Source organism: Crotalus tigris, unplaced genomic scaffold (genome assembly GCF_016545835.1).
Source record: "Crotalus tigris isolate CLP2741 ecotype Arizona unplaced genomic scaffold, ASM1654583v1 scf7180000017663.5292952, whole genome shotgun sequence".
Classification (NCBI taxonomy): domain Eukaryota; kingdom Metazoa; phylum Chordata; class Lepidosauria; order Squamata; family Viperidae; genus Crotalus; species Crotalus tigris.
Window position 1 is genome coordinate 4,557,501 of NW_024096550.1, and position 12,365 is coordinate 4,569,865.

The 12,365-nt window shown below is 36.9% G+C and overlaps 1 protein-coding gene across 3 annotated transcripts in view; it reads left to right on the top strand.

Annotated features, from left to right (window-relative positions):
• The window catches only part of MYOF (myoferlin), a 101,817-nt gene that overhangs the window by 22,711 nt on the left and 66,741 nt on the right, over positions 1 to 12,365 (top strand). For 2 of the 3 annotated variants that reach the window (XM_039336029.1, XM_039336030.1), the window contains exons 6-12: positions 3,272 to 3,432; positions 4,657 to 4,785; positions 6,511 to 6,576; positions 6,667 to 6,717; positions 7,329 to 7,359; positions 8,032 to 8,147; positions 10,488 to 10,614. In XM_039336029.1, coding sequence (XP_039191963.1) covers positions 3,272 to 3,432; positions 4,657 to 4,785; positions 6,511 to 6,576; positions 6,667 to 6,717; positions 7,329 to 7,359; positions 8,032 to 8,147; positions 10,488 to 10,614 — 681 coding nt within the window. Of the gene's footprint in view, positions 1 to 3,271; positions 3,433 to 4,656; positions 4,786 to 6,510; positions 6,577 to 6,666; positions 6,718 to 7,326; positions 7,360 to 8,031; positions 8,148 to 8,293; positions 8,373 to 10,487; positions 10,615 to 12,365 lie in introns of those variants that run through there. The other variant, XM_039336031.1, reaches the window with a different exon arrangement.

Genomic DNA, 12,365 nt, shown 5'->3' on the forward strand with positions numbered 1-12,365 from the left:
GTGTATCTGTTAAGTGATACTGAATGGGAGGGAAATGTTATAAAGCAATCTATTAATAGTTATCCTTCACTTAAAGCTATAGGAAGAGTATCACTTGCCAGTCTTGTTACTATGTATAGCAGTGTGTGTGTGTGTGTGTGTGTGTGTGTGTGTGTATTCATTCCTTAGGACATATAACATTGCTTTCAGCCTTCAAAACGGAATTGAAACTGAAATCATATGTTTCACATTAGCAATTGCAATATGCAACTGCCACACCCTACCACAAGGAGTAAAATTGTAATGGGGATCTACTGTAATGCCTTAATAGGACCTGTATTGCCCAAATAAAAGATTTCAAATAAAATTATTCCTCTGATGTCACCTAGTGTTATAACTTTGAAGTGGATAAATAGGAGTAACATTCTATATTTCAAAATCCGCTTCTCTCAATTTTTTTTTTAATTTTCACATTCCTCATTGGACAAAAATCAAATTATTAGAAAAAAGAAAGTTTGCTTATAAAGATAACAGGAAACAAATTGTTATTCTAAGAGCTTTATATAGTCCCACACAAATAGCCAAAAATAAAATTGTTCTTTAAAAAATGCCACTTCAGGCTCCAAATTTGTATAATATTATTGTACTATAGGAATATATGTCATTCAGTAATAAATCTCTTCTTTCTAGCCCACCACTGAGATTTTGCATTGCTATTATTGTGATTTTGGTTAAAAGAATAAATTGCTTCCTTTACTTAACTTGTCTGTGTTTAGTTAAAAACTAGAGCCAGCTTATTTTTTTACAATACAATTTTAAGTTTAAAGGTGACACCAACTGGAAAAACTAGTTTTTTGTACCTTGGGGGAAGGTAGCGCTCTGCCCTTAAAGTATATTTTTCTATTTACAAAGTTTTGTTTTCTCACCTAGGAATTAAGATAGTATGTATTGACTATTCAGCAAGCTCTCTATAAACTAATAAAATGGTTTTCATAACATAAAAAAACCATAGTTTTGGGAGAGGCTTTAAATCATGTTGTTGTTAGTTGCGAAGTCGTGTCCGACCCATTGCAACCCCATGGACAATGTTCCTGCAGGACTTCCTGTCCTCTACCATCTTCTGGAGTCCATTTAAGCTCACTACTACTGCTTTAAATCATAGTAGCAACTATTTTGGTCAGTTACAGCTGGAACAAGGAGCTTCAGGCCTAAATCTGATTTATAGAGACGTGAGGTGAAAGTGGCTGGCATTGTTTCTTTCCCCACCCAGTTCTTAAAGCAGCAAATTTGATAACCAAACTGCAGCACATAGCAGAATTGTTTCTTTCGCCCATCAATCCTATGTAACTGGAGGGATAATAACAATCATATAGAGTTTGCAATAATCCAAATTATTGATAGATGGCAGCACAGAGAGAGAAAACTCTCATTCTTTCTTGAGCACTGATGGTTAACCAGATTTTTGCAACCTAGACAGTAATCCTGTTTAATTTTTGTGTGTGATGTAATTTTTGTTGAGCATTCTGTATTGTTCTATAATGTACTAGATAACGTGTGATCTGATGGGTCATTATTAGAGATATTCCCTTTTCCAAACAGAGAAACAGAATGGCCACAGGCAGGCAAAAAAAAAAGTGCAAGTGATTTCCAATTTCCTGTCGGCTTGCTCATTAAGTTTCCTTGTGAGAAGCTAAGAGGGAGCATTAGAATTTTCCTTTCTCCCTTCCCTTCTTTCTGCCACAGCAAGTTTAGGCTTCCTGCCAGCTTCCTCACTGATGTAAAAAAAATAATTGGTGCCCTGAGGGGAAGGTGTATAGGGATATGGTGAGTGTCAGGAAGGGTGTGGCTTTACCTGTGGGAAGCTGGAAGGGAGTGTGGGCAATCACAACTGAGTTTACAGTTTCTGCCAGCAACTTCTTGAGTTTTGGGAAGTTGTCAGGAACCATTGGAAATGATCAGGTGTCTATGTGGCAGCAATGAAGCAACCACAGATTTGCCAAATTTCAATCCCATGGGAGTCAGGGTTTCAAATTTTGAAGCATTCTGTAACTTAGCCCATTTGAGGTACATTGTTGCCCTATGATGCACCGTTTTGCCCAACTGAAGATTATAAATAAATAGACACATGAGTTTTAGTAGTAGATAGATTGTTTATGCTTTGGGTTTGGTGTTTTCTTATGATTACCTTTGACATTATTTAATGTCCAACTGCTTTATGTTTCTGTCATTTCTAAATTGCTGAATTCCACTTACCGGTAACAGCAGTTTAAATGCTTCAAGGATCAGATTGTGCTGCTTGTATCATTGTTACATATCCTTCCCAAACTTGATACTCTCTGGAGTCCAGATCTGTTTGGCTACCATTCTCCACAGCCATCCTATGTGGGGTAATAAGCCACAATTTAAAAACAAAATCTAAAAGTTTAAAGACATTCCTGTGAAACATTTTAAAATATTAATTTTCAAATTATGCATCTCTACTTTTTGAGGGACATGTCCTCATGATGTTCCCTTTGCCTTGTCTCCAGCTAACTGCTGAGGAAGCCTAAAACTGCCTTTAGTAAGTTCAGCTGAGAAGTGGTTTTTCATTATTTTCCCAATCCAAAACTTCCATGAAAACCATCTAAGCCAATGTTTCTCAACCTATGGAACTTTAAGATGTGTGGACTTCAACTCCCCAAATTCCCCTGCCAGCTTATTTATCTTGGATATAAGCTTCTGGATAAGCTATAGCAATTATTTGAAGTTATGATGGACTGCCCCAAAAGCTGCTTATGAACCTGTTTCAAAGTTATGGCCACCGCAGCACCCTCACGGTCATTCGCCCTAATGATTAACTGCAGGGACATTGCAGTGCCCCAACCTATCTCCGCCACCCAACCAGCCTCACTGAGACCCTGCAGGCCTTGGGTCTGCTTCCCCTGCAGCCATTCAGGAATTTGCAGGACTCTGCCTATTGCCAGCCAGCTTTAAATTTCAGCAGCACCCACCTTACCTTTCTGGTTTTTTTTTTTATAACATCCGAGAGAGCCTCCCAGCCAATGCAAGGCTTAGCTTTCCTACAGAGGCAACCTTGTGGCAACCTCATGCTATTCTGTAAGCAGGTGCGATCCTTTGCAAACCTCCATTTTTTAAGCTGGATCCATTTCAAGACTTTTCCGTCTCACTTATTCTGCCCTGGAGATAGTACTTTCAGAGATCCATATGAGTGCTGGGATCTGTCAGGTTGATTTACTCTTGAGTTTTTCTTACTTTGATTTCAAGGATAGTAACATTTGAAATTGTTGGGTAGATGGTGAAGAAGATGGTGGTGATGAGGGTATGCCTGATGGTGGAACTGGAGTTCTCCCCCAAGGTGGTCCAAACGGTTCTCGTGAAGTTCTGCTGGCTCGGCATATTACCAAAGGAAAGAAAAATCGCAGGATCCTTTCTAATAAACCTCAAGATTTCCAGGTTGTAAAATAATGAATTTTGTCACTTCTCTGTATTAGTAATACACTAATCCTAATCTTAATAATTTATCCAAGAAAACAATGAAGGCTTGCATTGTGGTTAGTACAATTTGGGCAACGTATCTATTTTCTATTTAGAAATCTCTTCCAGAAGCTGTTATTTAAATCTTGGAAGGTTCTTTACCCTGGTGTAATGTTTTTGGCTCCAGTTCATAACAACAAAGGAGTGTATAAATAAATCTGTGAACTTAAGAATAAAGACTGGGAATATTTGTTGCATTCCAAGTAACTTAATAATATCTACTATGCTAATTATGAAAAACACCGAAGTATTACTCTCTAAATCAGAGATTTTTAACCTTTTTGTGATATAGACCCCTTTCAAAGTCTGGAGAATCCTGCAGACCCCTTCGAAGAAAATTGTATTTCAATGCATAAAATATTTATTTTAGATAATGAGATTTATTGAAATTCACCAATTATCTAGCGGCTGTAAATTACTTTGTTATTATTAAATTAAAAATTCAAGAGTACTGAAAATATGCTTGTATTTAGAAAAATGTCATGTCTGAATGAACTACCTTCTCTTCACACGTTAAAAGTACAACTTGGACAATATATACATTAGAAGGCAGTATGTTGTAGAAGGCCACTCTAAATATTCATCATGAATTAGAGCAGAGGGCATTCCTTTAATTCTGTGGGGAAACTTGGATTTTTTAAAAACAATAATGGACGTTCTCATAATAGGTGTGCTCCAGGAGAGCTTGCCTATTTCCAAATTGCAGCCATGGTAAATTTGATCACTCTCATATTAACTTTTCTAATGCTCTCTTCATATTCTTTATCATACTATTCTGTTTTGAGAACATCCTGCAGCTTAATTAAGATTTGATGGCGCTAGTGCATGATAGATTCTAATGTGCACCTAGCCCTTCATAACTGCAGGGATAGCCATCCTTCTCCTTCTATGCCCAGAGATATTCCAAATATACCATGATCAGGTTCCTCATGAACGTAAATTCCTTGGATGAGCTCTTCATATTGGGCTCTGTGTATTATTTGGGACTAATGAGACAGAATTTTGTTCATTATAATTCAATAACTGACAATCCCATTAAATTTATTTTAACAAGAAAGCACTCAAAGCACATTCAATTGATAACAGCCAATTAATAGAAAACATCACCCATCTAATAAATGTCATTGTATTACTTGTTACCAGATTCGTGTTAGGGTCATTGAAGGCCGTCAGTTGTCCGGGAATAACATAAAGCCAGTTGTAAAAGTACATGTTTGTGGCCAGACTCACAGAACAAGAATTAAAAGAGGAAACAATCCCTATTTCGATGAGGTAAGTATAATATATATTTTACCAGTCTCGTTCTACAAATGCATTTTTCCTTTCTAACTGAAAGATATATCATTATTGCAAATGCTTCTTTTCAGCTGAAATTTTACAACAAAACTATTGTGTACTTTATAAGTTTAGCTACTATGTTTTATGAAAATGGTATTTACATGCAGATAACCTTTGGAATGCCAATTTGGAAGTAAATCTTGTGAAATTGGTGTTTTTTTTTAGTTAAGTATGATTAGTAAAGTCTCCTTCAAGTCCACATAGGTTTCTTCTTAGCAATCGTACAGAAATGGTTGCTGTTTACCCCTTTAGGAATATTTTTCTAGTCTGTCCAATAGTTCCTGATGGACCTCTGTCAAAATACAAAGTAGTTCTTATCCTACTAAGCTTTTTTGATCAGCTAAGGTTAATGAGGTGTAAGTATCTACTGTAAATAAGTATGATTAAGTCTAAATAATAAACACATGGCTAAAAGAAAAGCAGCTAATGATGGAATATACTGCATGTCCACCAATTAATTCAGGTACACGAGTTTATCAAAATCCACCTTCTAAACTGTGAATTGCAATCTACTGTGACAACTGACTTGAAGTCATATGAAGAAAAGTGAAAGAATTTATGCTGGTTCAAAGTTGTCATTTATGCAGAATATCCTCATGAACCAATATGTTTCTATCGGCCCTTAAAGACAGACGAAACTTGAACCTCAAAGTCATGTATGCTGAAACTGCTTTTATCATAAGTGTCAGATTCTTGCAACTCTATGTGTCTCCTCCCTCCCTGCCTTTATTCTGTAGAGAAGTAGAGAGGGTCAGGTCTAAAATGCTTTGTCAAATTCCATTCCTGACTCAGATTTCTCTTATCTGACCATTTCCTTGGCAGTGATTTTTCTGCCTCTTTTTTCTGCCTCTTCCTCAAGGTTATTCTTGCTGCTTATTACAATGTGTACAGGGCCATACAGTAGCTATTCAACATCTTTACAGAGCTTCTGGTGCTGGAATTGCCAGACACTAATTGGGTCAAGTTGAGATAACAAACATTAAAATTTGTAAACTCAATATGACTTAACATAACTGCATCCCCACACAGGGAAAACAGAAAGTTTCCACATACATGTGGTCATCCACTCTGTAGTATCCCCCACTCACATAGTGTGTCTGCCTATGAATATTCATATACAGCAGGGTACTTGGCAAAAATGTTTAATCGAATAATTAGGACTTCTACAGAAGAATATTCCTCAACCTCCCTGTGGGATGTCTTGAATCAACTATCTTCAGTCCAGTTCCATCCAGATATGTTCTTTATATTTCCATGAATTTCTGCAAGGGTGGGCGAGATAAATATGAGATAAATACAATCAGTGGGTTAGGGCTGAAAGATCAGATTCATACATGAAGGTCCAGTTAAACTGATTTATTGCTACTGATGCCTATGCATAGGACTAATCTTAGTACCTGCTTGAGTTAGGTAAGAGCCAACAGAATTCAAGGGGGATTGGACTTAGTCTGCTTGTAGTTATATAAGATTCTTGACTGATCCCCCTTTTAACTCCGCCCCCAGGTTCTGCCACTTCTTCCCCTACACAGTGGGATTCAAGAGTTTAGCCACATACTGAAATTTCATTTGTTTTAATGGGGGTCACCACCAAACATCTCTATGTTACACCCCAAGTTTTTCCTGCAGACTTAATCTAAAACTGTTTCCCTTTCTTAATAGATGTTTTTCTACAACATACACAATATGACACCTTCTGAGCTCTTTGATGAAACCATAAGCATTCGGGTATGGCAAATGAACCATTGTCTTTATTATTGCTTTACTTTTTGTTAAGTTAAAGTTATAACTTATTCTACTTCTTTCATTTCCTTAAAGGTTTATGATTCTTACTCTTTGCGTTCTGATAGTCTAATGGGGGAATTTAAGGTAAGCATTCTTGATGTTCCACCATAAATTCATTTGGACCTTACTCAACATGAAATTAAAAGACAAAGAACCAAAATACATATCCTATAAAAGCAATATCTTTTTCCTTTTTCTAAATTTTGGAAATGTAAATGTGTGAATAGGTGTCTTCCTGCCAGTCTAGAATGAAAGAAATGGAAAAATGACTTCAAATTTTTATTTCATTTTCTTTTCTTATGCCTAGAAATTATTTACCCAGTACTGTTAACTGTAAAGTATTATCTCTGCCTGAATTAATATGAAAATACTCCATTGGATTTAAGAACAAGAAGCAAAATCTGGGTTCAGCATTAGGCATATTGATGTGAGAAGATTAATATCTTTAACTGGTTTTGGCAAATGATTATGTAGCCACCATAAAGCATTAGTTTGAATATGGCTTACTTTTAATGTAAATATATTTCAGTTACACATATTTAAATTTAGATCCTGTACTGTATGTGACAGAAGAGGCATTCAGATCTGTGACTGAAAGCAAATGAGCTTTAAAGCCACTTACGTAGTGTATTATATTTATTTGATTACCCTATCATTAACTCTATGGAGATAATATTAATATATTTCTGTTACAGATTGATGTTGGTTATGTCTATGATGAGCCTGGTAAGTAATCTTCAGGCAAAATATCCTAGGTTGATTCAGATTTATTCATACCTAGTAGTAGATGCTTTGACTAGGATGGGTGTAATGATGGGCAAGCGCTTGCAAAGCTCCACCTGTGTGAGCGGCGGGCCCTTGTGTTCACGCATGAAGCTCCACTCGAGCAAGTGGAATGTGCTCAAACACGAAACTCCATTTGCATGAATGGAGCTTTGTGCACGAGCATAAGCACCCTCCACTTGAGTGCCTTCTGCTTGCGCGAGTGGAGCTTTGCGCATGAGCGCATGAGTGCAAGTGCCTGCTGTTTGCGCAAGTGGAGCTTTGCATGGGAGCGCAGTGTTTTCTGCTCACATGCAAAGCTCCATTTGCCTGAATGGAGCTGTGTGCACGTGCTTGAGTCTGCCACTCACCCAAGAGAGAATGCTGCTCTTATTTTTAAATGCATGCCTAGTGCTCTTATACACCCAAATATACAACAATCAACATAATGTCCATAACTAATGTCAGCTCCAGCTTCACATCTTCCTTTCCCCATATCAGCACCAGGAGCAGCAGAAGAAACTCTTTTTCCCACCATCACAACTTACAAAAGACTCCACTCTTTAAAAAAAATCATTTAAACATGATTGGTGACTTGGCTTCAATGTTCATGATCAGTGTTCTTTTGCTTTTCAGGCCATGCAGTCATGAGAAAATGGCTGCTTTTGAATGACCCTGAAGACACCAATTCAAGTCCTAAAGGCTACTTGAAAGTCAGCATGTTTGTTCTTGGAACAGGAGATGAACCACCTGTAAGTTTATTAGATGTGTATATTTTGTTTCCTTCCAATACATCTTAGATTGGATACTTCATTTTAATATCCGTGTGAGGCTTTACACTGAATAATAGAAGACACTCAAAGAATAAACCTGCTGACCCTTTGTTTCTTTTCCCCAGTTCTGCTTATTCGGCTACTTTCCACTCTGTCGCCGCACAACTTCTCTTCCATGGCCTTCAACACCGCTGCTTTTTGAAGGTACATCTCCCCTTAACCTTTTTCTCTTTCTCATCTTTTGGGTGCAGCTTCTCCTTCCTCGCAATGCTCCTTTATTCCTGCTGTTTCGCTCAGTTGCAAAAGAACATGTGAATATTTGGGGGGGAATGTCAAGGATTTCCCACTCTAGGACATTCTCATGTTCTGTACACAATTTTCATAATCATTCTCTCAAAAAGGTCAGTGTTTTGTGCCTAGTTCAGGGGTAGGCAACCTTGGCTCTTTTATGACTCGTGGACTTCAACTCCCAGAATTCCCGAGCCAGCATAGAATTGAAGTCCACGAGTCATAAAAGAGCCAAGGTTGCCTACCCCTGAACTAGTTAGAAATCACTGTTTAAAGAAGACAAATAACTGAAATGATTCCTACTATTATCTCCAATCCCGAGGAAGCTCTGTTATTGTAGACAACTTATATATCTTTTTTCTTGGCATGTCAGATATATTTCCAAATAAGATACTGGAGGCAGCCACATACTTTCATTTTCTTAGACTAGCTATGCAGTTTAGACACATTTTTTGGTGGCATCTAGGCATATTTTTAGAAATAAATATTGTGATTAAAAGGGGAGTAAGGAGTCTGATGGGCATCTATGGAAATATTTCCGTGCATGTTGGTATCTAAAACGTTTCCCAAAGTCGGTTTGTTAATGAGACACGTGGTCTCCAAAATAGAAATATAAAATAAATATAATAAATAAATGCACATTACTTATTCCTGTGCTTTATTCAGCCTGTTCTTTACATTTTCCAAGATTAAAATGAAGAAAGAATCCATTGTAGGTGGCTGTTCATATTTTTTTGTGATGATAATGTCTTTTGCATATTTATAAACTAAAAACTAATCATGTTTTAGTTAAAGCTGAGCAGCATAATCTACAGTGTGTACAAATTAGGATCTGGAAATTCATATTTTTCATAAATAGTATTCAGGGATAATATTCATATTATCAATACCTGTCAATTTAAGATCCTGAAACAGTCTTTAAAGTGAAAGATTCCTTTAAAAGTGTAATGTTTAAATAGGATGGAGAAACTAAAAGGAGATGCAAGATATCTGTAATTTCAAAGGTACTGTTAATGTGGAAATAAGCTATATAATTTTGTTTAACAAATGAATAAATTCAGGCTAGTAGTCACTTGTTATCCTGACTTTTAAACAGTTCCGTTTAAAACAGGAATTAGCTATTCTGATCCAGAACTCATTATCAAATGCCAGGTCATTATTTACAAAGTATAAACATCGTGAGGATACATGAATACTGAAAGGATGATTAATTGCTCAGTGCATTTCTAGCTTCTCCTGTGATACTAATATATTTGCCAATGTTCATTAAATGCTACTAATTCTTACTAATGCTGTTATTTGCAACAACAGATACTGCTGTGATAGCCAAAATCTAAATCAGTTACATATATGAAATTAAATTAATTAGGTTAGGAAACATCTCATGCCCTTGCTCTGCATTCTTCTAAATTATTTCAGATGATCATGCAGCATTCATGCCTTATTGGCAGTGACAGGTCTATATTATTTAGGGATGGGGGACAACACACTTTTTAGGGAGAAAAGAAAATGGAAGAGATATATAGGTAGTCCTTGATTTACGACAGTTCATTTAGTGACATTTGAAGTCACAATGGCAGTGACAAAAGTGACTTACGATCATTTTTCACAGTTACAACCATTGTGGCATTTCCATGGTCATGTGATCAAAATTCAGATGCTTAGCAACTGACTCATTTTTATGATGGTTGCAGAGTCCTGGGATCATGTGATCCCCTTTTGTGACCTTCTGACAAGCAGAATCAATGGGGAAGCCAGATTCATTTAACAACTCTGTTCCTTACTTAACAACTGAAGTGATTCACTTCACACCTGTGGCAAGAAGGCCATAAAATGGGGCACAACTCACTTAACAAATTTGGGACTCAATTGTGGTCGTTAAGTCAAGGACTACTTATCCACATTTCCTCTAATCAGGAAAAAAAAAACATCACTTTGCAATCTTTGGGGGTATTAGCTGGTTGGAAAGAAAGATTGCTTTTTTTTTTTTAAAAAAAAGAAAAGACTAAAACTCAAATATATCTCCAACAGGTGGAAAACAGAGAACGGGAGAATGAAAATGATGATGTGGAAACCAACCTATTGCTCCCAGCTGGAATGGTCCTCCGATGGGTTACTTTTATTCTCAAAATCTACAGAGCTGAAGATATTCCTCAGAGTATGTATATAGTTATCTATTATTAACATGGGAAAAATGAGTGCATTTATTATGTTGGATAATTGGGGAGAAATGTTTGTAGAGTTCTTAAACTGCTATTACTACTGCTGCTGCTCATAGTAATAGTTGACTTCAAAGGCCCCCAAATCAGAAAGACTTAACTAAACCTGCATCTAGAATGCACCACATTTGTCTTCAGCTGAAAACCTCTGTAATATTGCAAACTAAATATTGCTATAGATTCAAAATTGGCTTTCTCCAGGGGCACTTAATGGTTTTTGTTAAAGGGAGCATAGCATGGAAAAAAATGTGATGCAAAGTGGGCAAATTTAGAGAAAGGAAGATTTTCTTATTTTTTTTTCTGACTTGGATGGCTTTATAGTATTTAAAAACAGCATTTTAGGACTTACACTGCATAACTGCAGGGTTTTTTTTATGATTTCCCATCTACAGATAGTGGAAACTTTAGTGAAGGCGAAAGGAGATTGATAACACCTGTAAATATTTCTGTTTAGCAAATAGGTTTTCCTATGCATGTGCAGAAGAAGATTAGGGTAGCAGTGGTTTATTAACCTGACATCAATATTTCATGTAAAAAGACTTTTGTATGGAACATTCAGCTATGTGAATTTTCATCTGGTGTTTGAAGGGGTACAACCCAGCTAAAGCTCTGGAATAAAGTGGTGGCAGGGTAGTCAAGAACCAGAATGGGGGAAAGTATTTGTTTCTCAAAGGGTATCAAAATTTGCCATATCCGCACACATTAGTCATGGTAACATTTGCAGTTCCTCAGGGGAATGGTTGAGGACCTGGCCACCTTTGCATGTTTTTTTTCTTTGTTTATTAGATTTTTATCTCATGTTTATTACTCAAGTACCTCTAGGGAGCAAACATACCTAATATTCCTTCCTCCTATTTCCCTACAACAACAACCTTGTGAGGTGGGCTGGGCTGAAAGAGAGTGACTGGCTCAAAATCACCTAGCCAGCTTTTATATCTCGGGCAGGACTAGAACTCCCAGTCTCCTGGTTTCTAGGCCCGCACCTTCACCACTACACCAGTGGAAAAGAAGGAATTGAAAAGTCAAAACAATAAGTGGGAGCTGACCTGTAATCTTCTCTAGTGATGATAATTTTCTCTCCCTAAATTTGAAAGAACAGTACTTTTGCCTGTACTTTTGGTTTTCCTCATTCCCCATCAGCTATGATTAAACCAAATCTATCTAATTAAATTTGTTTTCCTTCTAACGCTGGCTTAGACATAAATGACGTGGCAGCTGATGGTCCTAAATCAGCTGGCTGAGCAGATTATGCCAAATCCCAGAAGTAGATTCTTTTTCAGTCATAATTCTGCATCCTTGTATCCACCCAGTTCACCTCTTATGAGTGAACCACTCTAAGGTACAAAGAGTCAGAATTACTGAACTACTGAATATCTGAAGAAAAATAAATCCTAAAAGGAAAACTCAGAACAACCAGTCTTTAATAATAAGTGGAACAAAACATTGACTAGAGGGCAGTGATAGAGTGCCCTAGCGAAAGCAGGGAAGGGAAATCAAAACATGGTAACTGGGGAAAAAACAGAAAAGGAAGGGAATCTAGTAGATTAACTGAAAATGTCATTTGGCAAAAATACAATGTCACTGATTTGGACAGTTAACATCAAAAGGATACCTGCCAGTAGGAGTCAGGACAAAGAAGCGAAGAAGCTGGAAAAGGAGGAAACAGAGAAAGAAATAGAAACTGGAAATT